At 40.0% G+C, this 23914-nt stretch overlaps 1 protein-coding gene across 2 annotated transcripts in view; it reads left to right on the top strand.

Annotated features, from left to right (window-relative positions):
* Positions 1-23914, top strand: part of PFKM (phosphofructokinase, muscle) — a 79869-nt gene that overhangs the window by 43652 nt on the left and 12303 nt on the right. For both annotated transcript variants that reach the window (XM_018564542.1, XM_018564541.1), the window contains exons 6-19: positions 3442-3631; positions 5702-5867; positions 9048-9092; positions 9265-9373; positions 10104-10199; positions 10358-10450; positions 10750-10875; positions 11269-11333; positions 12820-12883; positions 14267-14413; positions 15776-15846; positions 21426-21513; positions 22086-22238; positions 23467-23631. In XM_018564542.1, coding sequence (XP_018420044.1) covers positions 3442-3631; positions 5702-5867; positions 9048-9092; positions 9265-9373; positions 10104-10199; positions 10358-10450; positions 10750-10875; positions 11269-11333; positions 12820-12883; positions 14267-14413; positions 15776-15846; positions 21426-21513; positions 22086-22238; positions 23467-23631 — 1578 coding nt within the window. The remainder of the gene's footprint in view (positions 1-3441; positions 3632-5701; positions 5868-9047; positions 9093-9264; positions 9374-10103; positions 10200-10357; positions 10451-10749; positions 10876-11268; positions 11334-12819; positions 12884-14266; positions 14414-15775; positions 15847-21425; positions 21514-22085; positions 22239-23466; positions 23632-23914) is intronic.

The raw sequence follows: 23914 nt of genomic DNA, 5'->3' as shown, positions 1-23914 counted from the left end.
ATAGTGTGGAATCATTCAAGAAGCTTTTGGACGATTTCCTGAGAAACGGTAATATACAGGGGTACCAGTACTCCTAATAACGAGATGACTCAGGGACCTATACACACACACACAATAGGTTGGACTTGATGGACATGTGTCTTTATTCAACCTCAAATACTATGTAACTATGTAACTACACAAAGCTGTAAAAAAAAATCTACAGGCTTTTGCTTTTTCATTGTGCATGTACCGTAATATGTTTTTGGTGGTCCTTTATCTTTTATTGTTAGGCTGGTGATAACCTATGAAGCAATAAAACAATATCTTAACTGATATTTTGTGACAGAGTTGACTTTCTTTAGTACATGGTGTATAGTTTCTCATCCTGAGGTCTAGGTAAACTGGATAGACTTCCAGTATATTAGAAACCTATAGCAACTAATGTTTAACTATTTTCTTTTCTGTGGAGCCTCTTATCCTCACATGTAGTAGTAACACCTTGCTGCATTTATTATTCATTTATTATAGTCTATTACTAGGTTTGACTATCCAGACACTTACATTTTATCTCCTGTTCTACTTTTCTGTTTGTGTAAAGAACACATTTATTTTTTTATAGAAAACAGTATTAGTTTGAAGAAATGTGTGGTACATGAAGAGCACTCTAAAGAGGGTAGAATTAGTTCTAGGAATACATATTTTTATATCTTTTATAGATATAGTTATTTAGAAAAGTAAGACAATCAGGTTTCCATAAAGGTCTACTGTGAAATGTGTTTTTACATTTGTCCTTAAGGAGCAACAACATCTAAAACATCTGTCATTACCTACCACCATCACAGAAAGTCGTGCTTCCTGAACTTATCTGAAAGTCTGCAAAACACTGGCTGCTCCATGCAGAGATGCTGTCCAAGTGGATTACCTAATGGCTGTTTTGTTCTAAATTGACTAATTTTGACAATCATTGGCCAGCATCTTTGAAGGTGCATCTAATAATAATAATGATGTCTTTGCAAATACAGTCTACAAATGGTGATCTACACCTCAAGTTATACAGCTAGTATTGATACGTCTCTTTTTAATATGCCTCACCCATTTAGTAGTTCACATGGTTGCTTCCCCGGAAATCTTTAAATAACATTCACAGTTTAAAGGTTGTTGGTCAGATGCGTGTCCTATTAAAGTTAGGCATTGTGACATCTTGACATTTCTTCTGGATCGTCCTTTGCCAAGCTGCGGATACTTAAGTCTGTGCATCTTCTATAGCCAGAAAGTTACACTCAATGTCAAAGACAAAAATAACCTGCCATTTTAGTGCCAGATGAGGTCAAAGTTCTAAGTGGAGTCCAGTTTCAAATGCCACGCATAAATAGATAATACCTTTGACCTTTGCAATTAGCACTATGTAAGTGAACCTGTTTTTAGAAATAATCATATGCCACTATTTAGTCTCCTCTCTGTGTCGGTCGGAAAATGTATTGGTGACCTTCATAAAAATTCATATAGAATCTTTAATTCTCCACATTTAAAACTGATCACTATAATCAGAAGGTATATTTTTATGTAGCAAGGGAATGACTATCCAAATGTATTTTCCAAGCTTAAACAACATTTTTCACATAAATATATTTAATATACACTATATGGCCAAAAGTTTGTGGACTCCTGACCATCACACCTACTGTATGACCAAACGAATGTGCTCACCTCTCCAAAGTTATGAATTCAGGTGTTTCTAGTGAAGGGTACTGATAATGCTACAGCATACAAGGACATTTTAGACAATTGTGTGCTTCCAACCTTGTGCCAACAGTTTTGGGGAAGGCTCTTTCTGTGCCCACATGATTGGGCACCTGTGCTCAAAGGCAGTCCATAAAGACATGGTTTGATATGGAGTAACTTAAGTGGTCTGCACAGAGCCCTGACCTCAATCCTATGGAACATATGGATTTGAAGGCCAATTGAAAGCCAGGTTGTCTTGCCAATAGTAGTGTCTTCACCGCACGCTCCCGTCTGAACATCTGAATAGTCTTGGGCGACTGCAAAGGATCTTGGAGCGTGCGCATGCGCAGTTCAGATGTTCGGCCGGGAGACGAGGAAAGACACCAGGTAAGTTTATGGAGCAGCGCACACCCGCACAGACTCCGTGGGACATCAGAGGAGAGGAGAACAGAGTAGTCAGCGCTGGATCGGAGACCCACAGCAGCGCTGGAGGGACATCTGGAAACAACAGTAAAGAAGAAGATGATCGGCTTAAGAGGCATCATTTAAGGTAAGTCCTTACACTAACATGGGGGGGGGGGGATATCCTTTAATGTCACTTTAACTGAACAAATTCAAAAGAAATACTGATTGGTTGACATAGACAACTGCTCCAGATTCCTTCGGCTCCAGTTTTGATAAATCCCCCCTATGTAATAAAAACAGAGGGAGTAGTAGCATATTTTTGCAGCAAATCTATGTGGAAGCCTTACTGCCTGTCAAGGCCCCTCTGTATAGTGTGGTCCCTAATCTAACAATGCTTCCTACCTGGGACATGCACAACAATAAACAAATTAAAGGCAGGTATGCCTACCGTGTTTCCCCGAAAGTAAGACCTAGTTCGGGGGAGGTGTCATATTACAGACATGCCTGAAGATAGCGCCAGGTCTTACCTTCGGGGTAGCTGCACATGTAATTACATTTCACATGTGAAGACCGGCCGCAGCTCCCTCCCGCCCCCTCGCCCGTCCACCTACCCGCACGCTGTCACGCATGCCCGCCCACCTGTGTTTCTGTTTGTGGCTCCCTGGACGGCAGAGCAGACAGCAGCAGCCAGGTAAGACATCCCCCGAAAATAAGACCTAGTGTCTTTTTTCGTGAAAAAAAATAAATAAGACAGTGTCTTATTTTCGGGGAAACACGGTAGAGGTAACCAATTCCTCCTTAAAGGTGTAGATACACACTAGGAGCCCAGCACAACACACAGGTAGCTAAAGACCTCCAGTAAGTCTCCGCAATCCTAAACTAGGTCTTTACAGCAAGGTGCACGTTTTCAGCACAATTGCCAGCCTGTCAACAAAAGAATTCAACACTATGTGAGTGTCCCAGGAAAGGGTTGCATAAATATGTTGGCGGTGCTGGTTTGTATCTAACTATCCAGTCACACAGACACTTTTACTACATACTTGTTGATGGATCTAAATGAGATTGTAATGTGTGATGTAAGCATTAGGTTGGAGGTCAGTATTGCAGCAACTGTGACAATGGTTGAGCTTTCCTGCAACCTTTGCAGAGCATGGAAGAGCATGCTTCTATGCTTGCCCCTTTCCTATAATGACCTCTAAATTTGTTTTCAAGCTATATTGGTAGTGTTAATAGAGCTAAGACAGGCTGGGAAAGTATTTTTGTCAGGCTAGGAAATATTCTTTAAAAGAAGTGTTTGTTTTGCCTTTATATTAAACTCTTTGTTGTCTGCAGGGTGGTACAGTAATAGGAAGTGCTCGATGCCAGGATTTCCGAGCTCGTGAGGGTCGTCTTAAAGCAGCATGCAACCTTGTAAAGAAAGGAATTACCAACCTATGTGTCATTGGTGGAGATGGCAGTCTGACAGGAGCAGATACTTTCAGAGCAGAGTGGAGTGGACTTCTCACTGACCTAGTGAAAGCAGGTAAAGCTGTGACACTGTGTCCAATCTGTGCCAGTAAGTCTACTGTTAAACTAATTCTGAACCGCTTTCTTTACAGCCTTTGTATTGGGCTATAAATCTGATTTTAGGATTTTGTTCTGCAAAATAAACTCCACCCAAATGAGGTTCTTTTTGAGCCGAGTCGTTTGTCAGCTTTTTCTTTTTATGCGCTTTCAGTGGTAAGATTTTTCTTATGATAGAATTTTTCTTGCCACTGCCACAGGGTACAAAGGTGCCGATCTCCTGCATCTAGACTACATATTTTTCTTTACATGTTTTTATTAAGTTTTAAAATAACATATCCAAACATTTACACGTGTTAAATATGAGCCTTATAAATTGAGGTATTACGTATAATAAAATTGTTAATACATTTCTAAATATATAATGAGTTTATAAACATTCTGGGGGGGGGGGAATGAGAAAGGGATAATTCTGTGAAGATTTCCTGTGAGAAAAACAAATTAGTGATTTTGGAATGTATAAAAGTGAGTTAGTTATAAGAAATATCTTTTGTTGGTATGGAAATATATGAAATTAATAAAGTATGATGGTAAATTAATACTTTTTTGGGGGGGGGGAATGAAGTGACGAAATTCTATGTTTTGTACAGTAATTTTACATCTTTCTTTTTGATACAGTATAATTTATCTAGTGTAATATGGTCAAAGATACTCTTCCATCCTTTGAGCATGGGTGTTTTATTTGTTATTCAATATTCATGTATCAGCAACTATAAAAGCAGAAACAATCTTATATAGAGTTTATTAAAAGAATTTAATCGATAAACACTTGCCCCTCTTTTTTTTATCTTGGATGGAGACCTGACCTTATATTCTTATATTTGGGGGGTGCACAAAAGCTTTTGTAACAGAGGTGGAAGTAGTTCTATAACAGGTTTGAGAATTGGCAGTGTTGGAACAGGATAGTAAGTCTTAAGGAAGAACTATACTTTGATTTTTTGTTATATAATATCATCTTCAATTTGTGAGAGTTTAAAGAAAAATTAACAAAAATCGAAGATAAACAATGTTGTCCTTCTGTGTTCAAATATTCATACATTTGACAGTTAAAAGGTTTAACAGTCGGGTAAACTAGGTTGTTAGTTATTAAGGAGACAAGGAGGGAAGAACAGGAGTGTGGAGAGGGCCAAGGGGGCTCGGAAAGCAAGGAGAGATATAACACTAAACATCATGGGTAAGAATATCGTGGTGCAAACTTGGGATGCACCAATATATCGTCCACCGAAACATATCAGGCCGAAAATGGCACTTTTGGCATAATGCGGAAAGTGCCATTTTCCTGCCGATACATCGGCACATCCCTGCTTTCTTTCCTCCCCGCTGGGGGCTGCTCTATGTCCCAGCGGGGAGAAGAGAAAGTGACAGCCGGCTGTGCGCTGCGGTGGAGAGCACTGTGAGCGGCCGGCGTCTCCTCCCACACCGCTCTGCCGCCTATCACAGTCCGGCAGAGCGGTGTGTGGGCGGAGACAGCGATGTCACAAGAGGCGGGGCTTTCCTCTCTACACCGCTCGATCAGCCTCCTGTGACAGCGTGTCAGAGAGAAGAGCAAGGTACACACACTCAGCGATCAGCGATCACTGAGTGTTTGTACATAATTGAGCTGTTTTAAAATTTCCATTTCGGTGCACCTCTAGTACAAACCAACTGTGCGATATTAATCTTCAATTATATCCAAAATTATATGTATGCCAAACATGAAAAAAACACTAAGGAACAGGTAAGAGGTACAACCTTCATACCCATACAATTATGACTACCATCATGGAAAATCACTCACAGGGAGCATGACACCATCTTGTGGCTTAGCAATGGCTGCCACAGTGGGGTAGAGCTTTGATGTACAAAGTCAAAAGTCCGTTTTTTGTATGGGACTTGTGGACAGGGAGTATTTTAAAATCTGCTTTCTATAGTCATTTATAAGCCCTACTAGCCTAGGAGAGGTCTGTGATCTGACTACAGAGTATTTAACTGCCAAGCAGTTACAGTGCTGCATGTATTATGTACAAATTAAATGTATATGTCTTCCTAGGGAAAATATCATCTGATGAAGCCAACAAGTCTAGCTTCCTGAATATCGTTGGTATGGTGGGTTCCATTGATAATGACTTCTGTGGCACAGATATGACTATTGGAACTGATTCAGCTCTTCACAGAATTATGGAGATAGTGGATGCAATTACTACAACAGCACAAAGGTAGCTTGAGTCCTGCATTTATCTTCCCCTGTCTGTAATACATTATTCTGTTGATAAAAGTAACTTTAAGTATTGTTCTATTGGAAGGGTCAGTTTTAAAGCCCATATACAGGTAAAAAGGACCAACACTGCATGGTTGGCTCCTTGTTAACCTCCTTGGTGGCATTCCTGAGTGTGGCTCGGGGGTAATTTTCTGTACCATAAGCTGTAACCCTGAGCTATTATCTTCTGCATTTACAAATTGTCTTATATTTTATGCTATAGAAAACATATGTTCTTGGTAGCAGAGACATTGGGGAATTCCAAACGTAAGCTGTAAAAAAGTGCCAACTCTGAGGTTATTTGTTCCAAATCTATAACCTTTTTTGTTACAGCTCAATTAAGTACTGTCTGTGATACTTTTTATATTTGTACTAACAAGTTATTTTTCAGGACAACCTTTTGGTGGTCTTACCTCACTTTTCTTGGTCAGAGCAGCACTGATACCCAAAGGTTTAGCAGAATGTTAAGACCAATCTGCAAAGCCAACAATCCAAAAAAGAGAGGCTTATACCAGCTGAGGAGTAGAGAATTGGCCTAATGGAAGGGGAGGGGGTAAGAGTACAATAACACAGTGCATGTGATGTAGGTACATGTGGTACCTAAATATATTCCAAGACATTTTCTATCCCTGAGAAAATGTGGAAAACCCCTTTCTGTCCCTAATCACTATTTTATTAGGCTTCCTATACAGCTAAATCACTGCTCTGGCGGTGTGGAGGGCTTTGCACATGACAGTTTCCTCTGGGTGTGAAAAAGCAGACATAACACAGTAAATCAGTAGTCCGTATGGCTGTTGGGCTTATTTAATAAGGACGTCTTGGAGACACAACAGGAAGCAAATGGAAAATGTCCCCAGAGTGAGGAGAATTCCCAATTTAAACTGGCCATAGACAGATTGAACTTTGGGCGTTTCCTGCTAAATTGCCAGCACCACCACCTGGCTCAAAAGTTGAATTTTTCATTGACTTTTGTTGAACTAGTCGGGTGGAAAATTGTTGGCCAAACAGTGATTGCAGCCAATTAGCTGAAGTCACTGCTGGGGTATTCTGAGCGTTGCAGGCGCTGGCTGTGTACAGTAGCTTGCACGTGATATTCCTCCACTCACGCTGTTTAGGGTGGATAGGGGATTCAAAAGATTTAAATAGATTTCACATTTCATTGTTGAAATTTTCAAACCTGACATTATGTTCCATACTAATAGTCATATTAAAAAAAATCATAGTAAATTGCACTTTCACCAAACAATCACTGGTGGTGAATCAGTCACTATCATTTAAATCCAATGTGCCTGGATAATTAACTGCTTTGTAAATATGCCCATTACTATGATGAGCAGTCTCGCTGACTGATAGAGACACGCATGGGCTAAAGTGCTAAAGTCCCAGTTAAAGCCAGTAATTGCAAAATAAAAGATTTCTGGATTTCAAGTCACCAGGACTCTTTAGAGGAAAGCTGAAACTACATAATGCCTGCAATTATATGCAAGCAATGTTGTACTACATTTAATTGCACCGTTTCTATAACCACTTGCTGCCGCCAGCCATACATAAATGGCTGGACGTGCGTCTTTTAGATGCAGGTGGGCGCATTCAGCTGTCATTCTCTGGCTGCAGAAGCCGAAGGGAAGCTGGATAAGCAGGTGTCTGCTTTGAGGGTCCCTAGGTGACATTAGGGGTCTTAGACCTCTGATGTCTCCTTAAAGAGGACCTGTCACTGTAATTTGCTATCTTCTTAGCCCCCTATGTCATAGCTATAAAGTTAAGTGTAAAAAAAAAATTAATCGCATAAAAAATGTTTTTAAAAAATACAAAATTTTTTTTTAAGTCTCCCGCTACTGCATACACACTCAAATATGCGTCAGGTGGGCCTTTGTGCGAAAACGATGATTGCGCCGCACAGATTACATATCATCGCGAACATCAGAGTGAGAGCAATAATTCTAGGGCCATCAATCATTGTTAACACTAAATTGGTGAGCTGTAAAAGCTTTTTAAGCGCCGCCTATGGCCAATTTTGAGTGTGGTTGTTTTTTTGCGATTTCTCGGGCATGCGCAATTTCGAGGCTTGACAAGTTTGGTATCTATTTAACCGACGTGACCCCATCTTTTATATTTGACCAAAAAATTGGGTAATAATAATTGTCTCATAACATAATAAAGGAAAAAGGAGGATTTTTTTTCAACATTTTTGGTACTTTTTTATTGTTGTATAGTAAAAAATAAAACCCGTAGTGGTGATTAAATACCACCAAAGGAAAGCTCTATGTGTCCCCAAAAATAGTATAAATTTCATTTCAGTACAGCGTTGCATGACGGAATAAATGTCAGTCAAAGTACCTCAGCGCTAAATACTGAAAAATGGCCTGGACAGGAAGGGGGTGTAAACACCTGGTCTTCAAGTGGTTAAAGAAGAACTCCAGTTAAAGATGTTATTAACTCTTGCAATGGGGCTACCCCCGTCTGGGAGCACCTAGACACAAATGAGCACTTAACTCCAGCAGTGTTGCACCACTGTAAGGGTTAAAACATTTTTTCATGGCGTTTTTCTTTAAGATGAGGTAATGTGTATGTTTTCATGTTCAGTTTGACAAAAACATTTTGCATACTGTGTAACATTAAAAAAATGATAATTCTTGTTTTACTTCTTATTTTTAATTTAATTTTCTTGATTCTTATTTTTCTGCAATAAGGATATCTGAGACAGGATGTTTTCTGGCAAATAATATGGAACCAGGACAATAATCAGAACTTGGGTTGTGCATGTCTGTGGTTATTTTGCCAATGTCCTGGTTTTGCAGTCATAATTAGAAATGAATGAAACTGAGACAATCCATTCACCAGTAGCTTATGTATTGCACTCTGTGATCTAGGTAGCTGGTTTAGAGTGAGGGAGCCAACTGATTGGCTGAAAGTTGTGGATATTCATTACCTGTGATATGTGCTGATTTTCAGTACTTTCTGAGTTCACCCAATCCAGTGAAGTCACCTTTAGCCATACAGCCACCCTTCACATGCCATGACATGTAGCTCTACTGATTTGGCTAAAACACCTTGAAGTAACTTACATAATACGGACTGCGTTTTGGCTTTTTGTTTAAATCGCAAAGAGAACTAATTCACATCAAATGTTCCTTTGCAGTCACCAGAGGACCTTTGTTCTTGAAGTGATGGGTCGCCACTGTGGGTAAGTTCTTTTATTTGCAAATACTGTTGATATCCAATTAGTCCAGACACAGGATATTAAATTTGAATTATATTGTTATGTGTGTAATATATAGACACACACACTATATACTGTATATGTTTATGGTTATATGTTCTTACTCTATTCCACTTTAAACTGTCACAAATTATAGATACTTGGCTCTAGTAACAGCTCTGGCTTGTGGAGCAGATTGGGTTTTTATTCCAGAGTCTCCACCAGAAGAAAACTGGGAAGAACATCTCTGCAGAAGATTAACTGAGGTATTGCAAGTTCTGTTCTTCTTTACTTTGATGATTGATTATCTTGGGTAACCTGCCATGTAACTCGAAGGCTCCTCTTCACCCTGGCATATGCGCTGCCCATTCTGCTCAGGCTTTTGCATAGAATAGAACACAGGCTGCAGTTGCTGTGGACAGGCTAATGTAGCTGATTGTCCAAGGCATGGGATCGGGGATACAGTCAGATCAAATATTTTTAAAATATTTATATAAATCATCAGCTACAAAGTATTCTGAATCACTGTATTTACAATATAAAATTAAAAACTAGAGGAAATCCATTTTGTTTTATAATTTAGATGTTTTGTTTTAGTGTCATTTTGTTGTAAATGGCTGAAAGCCAACGTTAAGACAAAACTCTTAAAGGAGATTCTTTATTGGGGACTCAACATTAAAAACCTGACAAAGATACTCACAGTTCCTCACTGTCCACAAAAATATAAGAAAAACATTTGCCCATAGTTGGGCTTTGAAAGCTCTTACATTTTTATTGCAACATTAGATGGGGAAGAAGTTGTTAAAATTTGAGGATTTGTTATGTGGAGATTGTTATGAAGTCCACTGATGATGTTTTTTTGTAATCAAGTGTAGTGAAATAGGACAGTATGATATGTATGTGCATTTCCTACAAAGATTTGTAAATGCATGCATTAGAAAGTTTTCTGCAGTGCCCTCTTCTGGTAAATGAGCTAACAGCATTGTGCTTTTTCAGACTAGAGGTCGTGGATCAAGATTAAATATCATTATTGTTGCTGAAGGTGCTATTGACGTGAATGGTAAAGCTATTACATCTGAAGATATTAAAAATGTACGTACTACAAAAAAAAAATGACTGGAACTATTTGAACTTCAATACTGAATATTCAATGATAGACATGGCATAGGATAAGCAGGAAGATTGCAATATTGATGACATACCACAAAATAAATGATTAAATCTAACAATTTATGTCAACTGTTTAACAGCTGGTTGTAAAGCGCCTTGGTTATGACACAAGAGTCACCATTCTTGGACATGTTCAGCGTGGTGGAACACCTTCAGCGTTTGACAGAATCCTGGTAAGAGTGGTCATAATTTTAGATCTAATGTCTCTGCAAACTATATACCATCTAAACGATCTACATTCGTATTGATTTGCTAGTTGCCAGGTGTGTGTCTGCAGTCATACAGCAGAGGTACACAACTGTGTGTATTTCCACACAGCACCAACACTTGTTACAAGTGTTTGAAATTCCTGTGCCAGGGATTAAAATAAGTAATAAACAATATTTGCATGCTGACTGCTTCTCTTAAATTTGGAGTTATTATTTATACCTTATTTTTGTGGGTCCACTAAGGTGATTGTTGAATTTTCTAGGGAAGTCGAATGGGTGTTGAAGCTGTCATGGCTTTGCTAGAAGGTACACCAGACACACCTGCTTGTGTGGTCAGCCTGTCTGGAAATCAAGCAGTCAGACTGCCATTAATGGAGTGTGTTCAAGTGGTAAGTTGTTCTGAATATTTATTACTTCAAATATGTTACATGGGCTTGTACAGTTATGCAGATGCCACATGGACAAGATCTGGACAGTATCTTGTTATTGGGTGTGTATCGCTATGTGGGGAATAGGTATACCCTAGCCCATTATGTTTTAGATGTGGATTGTTTTTGCATTTAATAAACTTTATTCTTCAAAAAAATAGTCATACAAAAGTCACATTTACAAAAAGGTTATATTGTCTACCCAAACAAGGATTAATTGGTCCTGGCATAGTTTGGAGAAGGGCAACTTACTGATAGAGTAACTACCTATATAGTAGAGTAGCTACCTAGGAGTACTGTTATTTACAGTACGTAGGCATGACTTCTTATAATCTTTTTTTTCTTTTTTTACAGACCAAGGATGTGACTGCAGCCATGCATAATAAGAAATTTAATGAAGCTCTTAAATTAAGAGGAAGGTAAATGCATCACATGAAAAGCAAGTCCCTGATGATGAATCTGCACGGCCTGCAGACAATTTAAAACAAAGTCATGCAGAGGACTACCTATGCCTGCATCTACTTACTCTGCAAATGCTATCACCTCATAATGTACTGCTAAACTTAACCAATTTACATTTCATGAATAATGAATAATACCACCTTTTGCAAAAAATTGTAGTAATGTATGTTAGGTAGCCTACCTACATCTAACAGATTGTGTTTTCTCTATTTTTTTTTTTTTTAAATCCCCTTCAACACATAGAAAATACTGTTTGATTCTGCCTGCAGATCTCTTAGTTGAGCACTTCCTTTAGTAGGCTAAATCCACTATTCCACAGGCAATATATGCACCACATTGACAACCATTTGACTGAAAAAATGAAGCCTTTAGTTGTACTTTTTTACTTTTTACTTTCTGGGGGGCACAACAATCACGCTCTGCTCACACTTGAATGTTTTAAGTTGCTCTTCTTTTTTTTTTGGTATCTTAATTTATTTATTTTTTTCGTGGCGTGTTTTTTTTTGCTTTTGCCTCTCTCATCACTGTCCATTCCTCCACCACCAGCTTGTTCTCCTCCACCTTCCTTTCTAAACCTAAGGGATATTTACACGTTCAGAATTCCTGCAATACACATGTGCATTTCATCCCTGTGAGACTGGTTCACATATATGCTTTGAACCTAAGTTTTTGGTTTTTTTTGTGTGGAAAAAAAACAGGACATGTAGTATTTGTATGTGTTTATATGCATTAACAGTGTCGTAGTGGTTAGTGCATCTGCCTTGCAGCGTTAGGGGTCCCTGGGTCGAATCCCAGCCAGGTCACGATCTAGTTTGCATGTTCTCCTTTGTGGGTTTTTTCCGGATACTCCGGTTTCCTCCCACACTACAAAGACATGCTGGTAGGTTAATTGGCTCCTGTCTAAACTGGCCCTTGTATGTGTGTATGTATGTGGCATGGGGACCTTAGATTGTGACCTCCTTGAGGGCAGGGACTGCTGTGAATGTGCACTATGTAAAGTGCTGTGTAAATTGTCATCGCTATATAAATACCAATAATAATTAAGCGGATGCATTTAATGATAATTGCACAAAATGCATATATAATGCAGTTTGTATGTTTTTAAACACATCTGTACTGTTTAAAATCCCCTTTGTAAATGTTTCTTCCTCACTGCAGAAAAAATGCACATTTAAAATGTTTACAAATTTGCATAAACACACGTAGTAATGCACATTAGTAATGGTTGTTACTGCATGGAAGAGCCCTAATAAAGCAAAATGTCATCTGGAACACACTGCAGCTCCATTCAGCTGACCATGGTACCCTGGTAACTGATAAATGATCTTTTAAATAATTGGATATGCACATGAGATTCAGAAACAAATTAGACATGATCCTCATGTACAATAAACCTTGTGTTTATAAGAGGCAATTACTTATTATACTAACTTCTTTCCACAGGAGTTTTGAAAACAACTGGAGTGTCTACAGGACATTGGCTCACGTAAGGCCCCCTTCCACAAAGGTAAGCAATATACATGTAATTATAAATTGAACCATTTAAAATATGTAGGATCTGTGCAAGGCAGCTGTTGGGTACAGATTTTACTTTACAGAATAATGTATGCTTTTTGTCATGTGGTCTTCACTTCAACAAGACACTTCCGGTGCGGGATGGACTGGCTTTGATTAACCATAGCATTGTGCATTAAAGGGTCCCTCTGTGTAAATGTTGGTGTTTACATTGTTTTTAATCTGGTATAGTAAATTCTATATGTTATGTAACAGTTTTGGCAACTGTGTATAGTTGAGTTGATCACTGTTATGAGCAGCAAAAAGTGAAAGGGTGAATGAGAAATTAGTGTATTAAACTAATGAAAATCTCCTTATCGTGCTCATGAACTTATTACACAGAACATTTAGCGTTCTCTTCAGCTGCAGCTGTTCTTTTGGAGTTCAACTGACTATGACAGCTGTTTGAAGCTTTGAGTATTGTTTAGGGATTAACATCTGTTGAAAGATCCCTTACCCCCTCTAGGAGTATTTTGTGTGTTTGTGACCACAATGAGACTGGCTTCTTATAGGTCTCAGTATAATGAGCCAGTCTTACATATTTTTTTATATATTATTCGGACAGTAATATTTCTTTCCCATAAAACTCCAATTTTGTTACTGTTTATCTGGGCGTTTTTAGGGTTCCTGCCCACCCTTGTGTGCACCAGGTCCATATAGTATGTTCTCCATAGTATAAAATGAAAAATCATACAGGGAACAGATGCTCTTAGACAGAGGCTTTCAACCTGTGCAACCTCAGAACCCACATTTGTCCTTGGTCATTAAGTTGTGACCCAAATTGCACTGCAATGGAACGCACGGCATTGCGGTACTGCGCGTTCTGGTGCGGGTAATCATAATGTGGTTGTGAGGTACCATTCAAATGAATGGCAACGCAACACACCTCCCACACCAGAATGCACGGTAAGTTCGATCGCGTGGTACAGTGAGTAAATTGCACGGTACTATGCCCCATCCCATCCAACCTCAAGATGACACTCAGCATTGGGCAGCATATTTTGAATGGTTGCTTGGTGCCATAACTGACTGCGCTGCGCTAGGGGGAGGCTGAGGAGCCTCTCAGCTAGAAAAGTGGAAGGCAGACGGCGACCCATTGAACACGGGGTCATGACCCACCAGTTGAGAACCAAGGCTCTAAGAGATATAAAACAATTACAGGAGGATTAACTCTCTACTATCCAAAGCTGAAATTAACCTTCAATTTGTTTCAGCTTTATTTCTGTTTCTTTTTGTTTTTTAATAAGGTAAAACATCTGTGTGTGCATATGAAGTGCTAATAAAACATGATGTCAGTTGTGCTGCTGCAGTTACTATGTTAACTTTTCAACCGCAGAGTGGCTATAACTTGGCTATTCTGAATGTTGGTGCCCCTGCTGCTGGCATGAACGCGGCTGTGAGATCTACTGTCAGAATTGGCATTATCCAAGGCCACAGGATGTTTGCTGTACATGATGGATTTGAGGGCCTTGCAAAAGGACAGGTACTTTCTTTTATTTGTTGCATAAAAACCACCACAGTAATGCTGTAAATGGAATATATTAATCCCTTGCAGTCTAGTGCACAAAACTCATTGCTATATGTATCATGTAAAAAAAGGTTGTTGATTTGAATTCTCAGTGGCTGCAGACGGGCCAGATTTTTCCTTGAAATAACAAAGATGATGATGGCGCCAAAATATAATCATCTATTGAAGAAGGTTGATATAAAACCTGTCAGGTTTTTTCTTTTGCTCTATGGCTTTTAAAGAAGACGTCCAGGGAAAAAAATTCTTAACCCTTGCAGTGGGGTTACCTCCGCACTGCAAGGTTTAAGTGGTCGTTTTGGCCTAGGTGCGAAAATTGTAAAAAGTTATACTCTCCTGAACCTCACAGCCAGATGGCTGTTAGACCGGTCCCTCCAGCCTCTCTCCACTCCACCGTTCTAAGGTCCTGTGAGTCATCACGTCCTATACACTGTGTATTATATGTGAGGACACCGAAGGACATACCATCGCTGCAGTGGAAGAGGAGACGGATATGAGCGTTGTCACAGCCCACTGGTTCGGGTGAGTATATCCTTGTTATTTTTTGAACCTAGGCAAAGACGAGCATTTAACCCTTGCAGTGCACTGCAAGGGTTAAGATTTTTTTCCCCCGGAGTTCTGCTTTAATGGAGAAATAAAAGCTAAGTTTAAAGAATGTCTGTTTCCAAGAAGAAGCACTTTATTCATAAATACATGATTTATGGTCCATTCTGCTAGCTGAACAGTAACATGGGAGAGTATATAGGAATTGCTGATATATATATTTTTTTTAAATAATAGATTAAAAAATTAATTTTAACTCCGTTATCATGTCATAATCATTTACGCTAGAACAACAAACAGTATAACATTTGTTTTGGTATATAAATGAAGAGTCTGTAAGTATTTGTAATAATGTAAACCCGATGATCTATATGTGAGACATGAATGCCATGTGTGTAATGGGAGCAAATCATCTTTTAAAAACACTACTAAAGAACAGGCACTAGGTGTCGGCAATAGGTTACGCAAACAGCATATGCTCTGGCTAATGTTCATAAGGCCCACCTGGTGGTGTATTGTGTTATACGTTATCGTTTGTAATCTAAATTTAAATGAGATGTTTAGTTGAGGTATTTTATTCCGCTAACATATGTCATGAACCGTAAAAATATTTAACAGCTGTATTTGAAAAACACATATATCTATAGTGAAGACATATTTCAAACATGAAGTTTGCATGCATGAATCTCTCAGTACGATTACCATTTCACAGAAACATAACATAGAATTTATATTTTTTTCTTTCACAAAAAATATATTTTACATTCTCAATGATAGATCGAAGAAATTGGATGGGGTGGTGTTGGGGGATGGACTGGACAAGGAGGATCCCGACTTGGAACCAAAAGGTGACTTTTATTTTTAATCTTTGAATTTATACCAAAACCATGGGAATCAATAACTGGTTGATCACAATCTACCTGTCAACTGCGGCAATCTGATGGATAGGAATCAACCCTGCCATACCAGACCCTGTCTGCCGCTTCTCAGACCTCAGATCAAAGCAACAATGTGAATGCAAGGTCAATCACCAGACCTAAGATTCAGCGGCGTCTGGGAGAGTGAGGGAAGTCCAACCAGGTCTCCCCTCGACTGGTTGCCGAGGGCAGAGCCGAGGGAAGTCCCAGATCTGAACTGTTATATGACGCAGTCGAGGGGAGACCTGGTTGGACTTCTCACTCTCCCAGACGCCGCTGAATCTTAGGTCTGGTGAGTGAATTTTTACAGAAGGAGGGGTGAATCCCAGATCTGAACTGTTATATGACACAGTCGAGGGGAGACCTGGTTCAACTTCCCTCACTCTCCCAGACGCTGCTGAATCTTACGCCTGGTGAGTGAAAGGAGGGGATGAATTTGTACTTATTACTGACCCCTGCACTTTGCAGTACTTACTACTAACCTTGGAACTCCATGTTGCTTACTGCAGACTCCTGCACTGTGCGTTACATACTACTGACCTCTGAACTTTGCGTTACTTACTTCTGGTCTCCTGAATTCTTCCAACCTTCTTTACTTTTTAATTAGGCCTTGCTAAGTTATTAATATGAATGCAAAACTTTGCGCACTGCTAATCACTCAGCAGCAAGCACTAATCCCAGTAAACCAGAATGTAAGTGAACAAATAGACAAAAAATGTGCCGCTCTCTCAACTCAATTAAAAACCTAATCCAATTCAATACACAAATGTATAATATGCTATGCGATATGTTACTGTAGCAAACTTGAAGTGCTTCACACAATGTATCATAATATATACATATATTCAAACAAACAAAGAGCCACAGTGTATACTTAGATAGTGGCGGTCCGTTTCAGTCACAGAGATCTATAATGCATAAAATTGTCCACTTGTGACCTTGCAAAAATAAAGTGAATCGTGCACTCGATACAAGGGTGAAAATAATTAACAAGTGATTAGGCAATTCTTTCATGTTCCTGGTGATTTCCACTTTCCACTCCCAATAGAATAAAGGTGCCCATACACCTTACGATTATCGGACAAAACTTTTCGTCCGATGATCGAATAGTCGTCTGATTTTCGTACGGCAGCCCCATCCTGCCCCGATGATCGCAAGATTAATTTAACTGTAATTAACTAAAAGCACCTGGACGAAATGCGGTAATTGATTTGCCGTATTTTCGTTAGCGCAAGCGCAGTGTAGATCGTACGACTTTTGACGGACGGAAACGCCAGCAACCTTACAAAAATCGTACGATCTAGCAAAGTTTTCAAACATGCTTGACCGTCAAAAGTCGTACGATTGTACAGTACTGTCGGTCGGACACTGCAATGCACACATACGATTATCGGCCGAAAAGTCCATGCAACCTTATATTATAAAGGTCTAGAAATGCCACTTTCCTTATTTCATCCCAGGCGGGAAGACACCCAAGGTTTTAACATATCAGACCGCCTCTTTTTCTTCCACTGTGAGGGTGATGTTCTCCAGTGATAAACACTCCCACTTAATATTGGCACTTTTTAGCAATTGGAGACAAAAGCAGGACACTCCATAGTGTACTTAATAAATTCATTGAAAGTTTAATAGGTTAAAACATACGCACAAACAAAAGTGATAAAACATCCAAAGAGATATCTCCTAAAAAATGGTGCAGCGCTGTCGTCTTTTGGTTTGCTCCTAAAACTCCTCCCAGCTTACGTTACGTCTATAGGACACGTGACTTCATCAGGGGTAAGAAGTTGGGAGAACCGAATGCCTTATAACTGATTACATTTCCTAGGGAACCGAGCATAATTGGTCATAGAGCTGCGCCCCTTGCCTGACATGTTTCACTGCTACTAAAATAGAGTTATATGGCATAAGTGATGTCTGCTAAAGCTCTACCTTAAATATGCTCCAAATTTTTTTAAATAATCTTATAGGTAAATATACATACCACTCAAAGACTAAAGCAAATAAAATGAGTATAAAATAAATATAAAACGAGCAGTGAATAAATATCCTGTTCAACCACTTCCAAAAAATCATTTTTCGTTCAGATAGAATAAAACAGAACGAGAAGCGGTGAATAATGTGGCTGAGGCATATGAATTCTTGCAACCTGATACATAAATATTATCCATACAGAAGAGACATAGTAACAAAATGCATATTATCATCTTCCAATAACTTATATCATGAATTACTAATATAACGATTAAGATCAAAACCTACGTTGAGACCTTCTAGTACCTGAGTTTTTGCTCTATAGATCCATTCTGTTTCTTTCATGGCTAATCTACGTTTAAAATGACGCCCTCTCCAATGTTTTAAGATGCGTAGAACCCCCGAAAATGTAAGGCATTTGAGATTTTTATTGTGAAATTTGGCAAAAGGCAAGAGTTATTCTATTGGGAGTGGAAGGGTGAAATCAACAGGAACATGAAAGAATTGCCTAATCACTAGGGATGCTCTGATACCAATATAAGCATCGGTATCGGCGGCGATACCGAGTATTTGCATGAGTACTTGTGCAAATACTCCGATACACAAAACGAGTACCTGTGCCGCGTCCGCCATCTTCAAGGACCCAAAACCGCTGCACACAGGACCTCCACAGCGTCTTCAATCAAACAAGATGGCCGCGAACTCCTCCTCCACGGCCGAAAGTAAACTCCGCCTCCAAGTCCTCACAGGTGAGGAAGCCTGTCAATCATCCAATCAGCGGGAGAAGAGGCCAGCATGGAGCAGATGACTAGGCTGTGACACGGAGTGGCTGAAGCAGACGGTGAAGACGACACAGCAGGTTAGTACTGCAGCACCGCATGGGGGCTGGGCACATGATGGCACAAAAATTGATTTTTTTAAAATATTATATGAAGTTAAACTTTAACTTCATATAATATTTTTTTTAAAGACATTAAATAAAGAAATAACTATGTAGATATTGCTAACTAAGGCTTGTATACCCATAGTGGGGAAAATATATGAGCACATATCCAGACTCCAGACCAGAACACTGTATAGTGTGGCAGAGCTATAGCCAATTCTGCATACCTGGCTTTATTAAAAAATTAAAAATGAATAATAATATAAAGCCAGTTATACAGAATTGGATATAGCTGTGCCACACTATACAGTGTTCTGGAGTCTGGACATGTGCTTTTTTTCCCACTATGGGGATACAAGCCTTAGTTGGCATTGCAATGGCATGATCTAAATATTAATTTAATTTAATTATTCAATGTCTTTTTTTATATTATACATTTTATAATATAGAAAAAAAGACACTGAATAATGAAATGAAAAATGTGACCTGTCCCTTTAAGAAAAAGTATCGGCGAGTACATGAAAAAAAGTATCGGCACTCGTACTCGGTCTTAAAAAAGTGATATCGGAGCATCCCTGCGTAATCACTTGTTAATTATTTTCACCCTATTTGTGCATGGTCACAAGTGGACATTTTTATGTATTATAGATCTGTGACTGAAACGGACTGCCACTATCTATTTAAGTACCGTATATACTCGAGTATAAGCCGAGGGGGGCACTTTTCACCCAAAAAAATGGGCTGAAAATCTCGGCTTATACTCGAGTCAGCGCCAGCGCGTCATCTTACTTACCTCGCCGAGCGTCGCTGCTGCTGCGGTGTGCGGCGCTCCGAGCGGGGTCATCTGGCAGTCTCCGGGTCCTAATTTAGGTGGCCGGAGACTGCCAGATGACCCCGCTCGGAGCGCCGCACACCGCAGCAGCAGCGACGCTCGGCGAGGTAAGTAAGATGACGCGCTGGCGCTGACTCGAGTATAAGCCGAGATTTTCAGCCCATTTTTTTGGGTGAAAAGTGCCCCCCTCGGCTTCTACTCGAGTCAGCGCCAGCGCGTCATCTTACTTACCTCGCCGAGCGTCGCTGCTGCTGCGGTGTGCGGCGCTCCGAGCGGGGTCATCTGGCAGTCTCCGGGTCCTAATTTAGGTGGCCGGAGACTGCCAGATGACCCCGCTCGGAGCGCCGCACACCGCAGCAGCAGCGACGCTCGGCGAGGTAAGTAAGAAGAAGAAAAACCCCCCCGCAGCGGCCAGTCAGGCAGGGGAGCAGGGATGAGTCAGCGGCGCGCTGGTCCAGTGGGAGGAGCTCCAGGTGGGGTTGTAATTTAGCGGGCAGGCACCTCTGAGCCAGCTAAATTAGGACCCCACCTGGAGCTCCTCCCACTGGACCAGCGCGCCGCTGACTCATCCCTGCTCCCCTGCCTGACTGGCCGCTGCGGGGGGGTTTTTCTTCTTCTTACTTACCTCGCCGAGCGTCGCTGCTGCTGCGGTGTGCGGCGCTCCGAGCGGGGTCATCTGGCAGTCTCCGGGTCCTAATTTAGGTGGCCGGAGACTGCCAGATGACCCCGCTCGGAGCGCCGCACACCGCAGCAGCAGCGACGCTCGGCGAGGTAAGTAAGATGACGCGCTGGCGCTGACTCGAGTAGAAGCCGAGGGGGGCACTTTTCACCCAAAAAAATGGGCTGAAAATCTCGGCTTATACTCGAGTATATACGGTATACACTGTGGCTCTTTGAATGAATATATTATGATACATTGTGTGAAGCACTTGCTATGTTATCACCTAAAAAAAGAAATGTGCTGCAACCTGACTGATCTCAATACTTGCTAATGACCTCTGAACACTGCATAATTAACTATGGGTACCTGCGGGCACAAGAATTCCATTTATTGAGGTTTTCTGTTGATTCATTTTTTTTTTCTCTGTTGGTGGAACTTGATAGTCTTTTTTTCAACCTAGCCAACTATGTAACAATATTCTTGGGAATATGTTCCAGAGAAAAAGACAAAGGAGCAATAGAATTACAAGCACACGGAGCCCTTGTAATTTGTTCTATCTCGGCCAAATGTCAGAATCATTTTTTTAAGAGTTTGTGCTTTTTTTTTCTTACAATAATCTGTATTTAGGACATAACAGAGAGCGAATGTATGCTAGTTTTTGTTTAGGTGCAAAAAGTTATACTCGTCTGAACCGCTGAGCCGACTCCTGTTTCTCAGGTCTCTGAAGCCTCCTCCCTCCTATGTTGCAGCATTGGAATATTCCTCCACATGCTCGCATCTATACACTGTGTATATAATCTGCTGCAAAGGGGAAGAGAGGCTGGAAGGAAAAGTCTAAGAGCATGCCGGCTCTAAGGTTCGGGTGAATATAGTTTTTGGTTTTTTTGTTTGTTTTCTAGCACCTATACAAAAACGAGCAGTGGGAAGCCCCGCTGCAAGGGTTAATAAAAGTTTTGTCTGGACCATATAGTCCATGTACCTACCAGGCTGGAAAAAAAAATGACATTGCTTAGGAAGGCCAGATCGTGACATGTGTGGGCAGCATTAGTGTCATGTTCTTTGACTGTGTTCGTATTGGAAATCCTAGTTTACCCTTCCAGTTATTGAATATATTGAGTGTGTGTATGTGTTTGTATAAATAATATGTTAATTCATCTACATAGGGTGCTGCCAAAGAAATACTTTGAGGAAATCAGTGCAAATATTAGCAACTTTAACATACATGGCCTGATCATTATTGGCGGTTTTGAGGTAAGTTTTGTACTCTGTAGTGATCTGTTATGCAGGTTGTATTGTATATGTCGGTTATATTCAGTATGCAATTAAGAGATGACTATACTTCAGTAACAAATACTCCAGGAAGAAAATGGGGTCTGTCAGCCTTGCTGGTACATAAAAAATGACCAGTTTGGCATGTCTGATCTATATATAGATTCGTTTTTAGATTGTAAGCCCTCAGGGGCAGGGCCCTCCTTACCATCTTGTCTTAAATTGTATTGTGACTGTAATGTCTTCCTTATATTGTAAAGCGCTGTGCAAACTATTGGCGCTATATAAATCCTGTATAATAATAATAATTTTAGTCTGATTATACATTTGTTTACATCTAAATGAGTGCATCTTTATGTCACAAAGGTATAGGAGTTTGAGACATTGTTTAATTGGATCACTGAGCGCTCTATGATGCCACATACATCACGGTCACATAGACTCCTTTGATAATGGTTACATCTGCGTTGCTATTTCTGTTCTCTGACTTTGTTTTCTACACCTTTCCTGCATGTTGTCATGTGTCCTAGTAGTAATTGTTATTTATCTTGCAGGCATTTACAGGCAGTCTGGAACTAATGGAAGGACGTTCTAAGTTTGAGGAACTGTGTATACCTATTGTTGTTATCCCAGCCACTGTCTCAAACAATGTCCCCGGATCTGACTTTAGTATTGGTGCTGACACGGCTCTCAACACTATTACCACTGCAAGTATTTCACTCTAATCCTCATGATTGTAGCATTCATGGTTCCATCTTTGTTAATGGTGAATAAAAAGGAGCAGCAACTACTTTACTTGACAATGATGACAATGCTGCTTTATTAGGTTATTACATTTCAACTGGGAGAATTTTTTGTGCAGAACCTAGGATGTAATTGGAAAGGGTCTTTTTATTTGTGGAATGGGAAAGGTATTATTTTACCCACAGGCTGCCTCCATCACCCTCTTCCCAAAGTACAATTTGCTGGGTTTGGTGGTAGAAAGCTTTACATATGGAGTAGTGGGGCAAGACTTAGAAATGCAACATGACAGTGCCTTTACTAGTTTAAAGGGAACCTGTAGTAAGACAAATATGCAATGATTGTCTCATATTAAATAATGTTCTAAATTTAGATTTCTTTTCTAAATTTTGTAGAGAGGAATTCATCAGATATCTGGCGGAATGCAATCTATGCAGGTGTAATCCAGAGGCAAAAGACACATTCCTGAGGCTCTACTGCATTTATGGAATTATCCATTTTTCATGCCACAGTGCCAGCAGCATAAAGTTTTGGACCAATGTTCTTAATGTGCTGTAACAAAATGAGGATGCGTCCGCCTTCATATACACTTTGCATATAAGATTATATACATTAAAGCCTCACTTAACCTTCATTTTAAATCGGCTAAACATATTCCAGGTGCATTAAAACAAAAGGTGTGCTTAGTCTTACCATTCGTTTTCTTTAAAAAGCAACCACAGCCTGAGTAGAAAAGCCTAACCCCTGACAGAATGTGCAGCAAGAGACTCTGGCTCTTTATGTAGAAGCAGTGGTCTCTCTGTGGAGGTCTGACATGCCTCCTGCCGAGTGACAGCTAGGGCTTTCTGATCAGCAGGGAGCATGGGTTCAGCAGAGCTACAGTAAAGTTTTGGCTATGTGTTAGACAGACAGACCACTGCTTCCACACAGTGGTTCTTCTCTTCAGAATGCTGGCAGGGGACAGACTTTTCTGCTCATGCTTTACTACTTTTAAATAAAACCATCTGTAAGACTTTGCACACCTTTTATTTGAATGCATCTGGTATTTAGCTAATTTAAACTGAAAATGAATTCGGGTTTAAGTATTACAAATATCTATAGCAATGTAAAAGCAGCAATGCAATGTTTATAGGAAACATTCACTATAGAAACTGTATTCCTAGTTTTGTAAACTTGAGTGTTATCTGTGCTTAGACCTGTGACAGAATCAAGCAATCTGCTGCTGGAACAAAGAGAAGAGTGTTCATCATTGAAACCATGGGAGGTTACTGTGGATACTTAGCTACTATGGCAGGGCTATCCGCTGGAGCAGATGCAGCCTATATTTATGAAGAGCCTGTTTCTATACATGATTTGCAGGTAAATGCAAAATGACAGGTTGGTGTTTGGGGTGCTGTATTTTAATGAGTATACAACTTCCTGATGGCTGGTTAATATTGCTTTAGAAATGACTATTCTGTAACTATACACGAGCGTGTTTTATTTGGCAAAACTCTGGGGTTACCCTTACAGGCTAAACTGGCAACTTTATCTTTTGTTACTCGGCGGGTCCTTGTCTCTTTCTGTCCATTTTATGTTAAACTGCAATAACTGGCCAGTTTTCTTCATACATCAAAAGCCCAGAAGGTGCCTTTGAAATAAT

Source organism: Nanorana parkeri, unplaced genomic scaffold (genome assembly GCF_000935625.1).
Source record: "Nanorana parkeri isolate BGI_ZX_2015 unplaced genomic scaffold, ASM93562v1 scaffold758, whole genome shotgun sequence".
NCBI lineage: Eukaryota > Metazoa > Chordata > Amphibia > Anura > Dicroglossidae > Nanorana > Nanorana parkeri.
The sequence above is the reverse complement of the archived record's forward strand: the minus strand, read 5'-3'. Positions and strand labels throughout refer to the sequence as shown.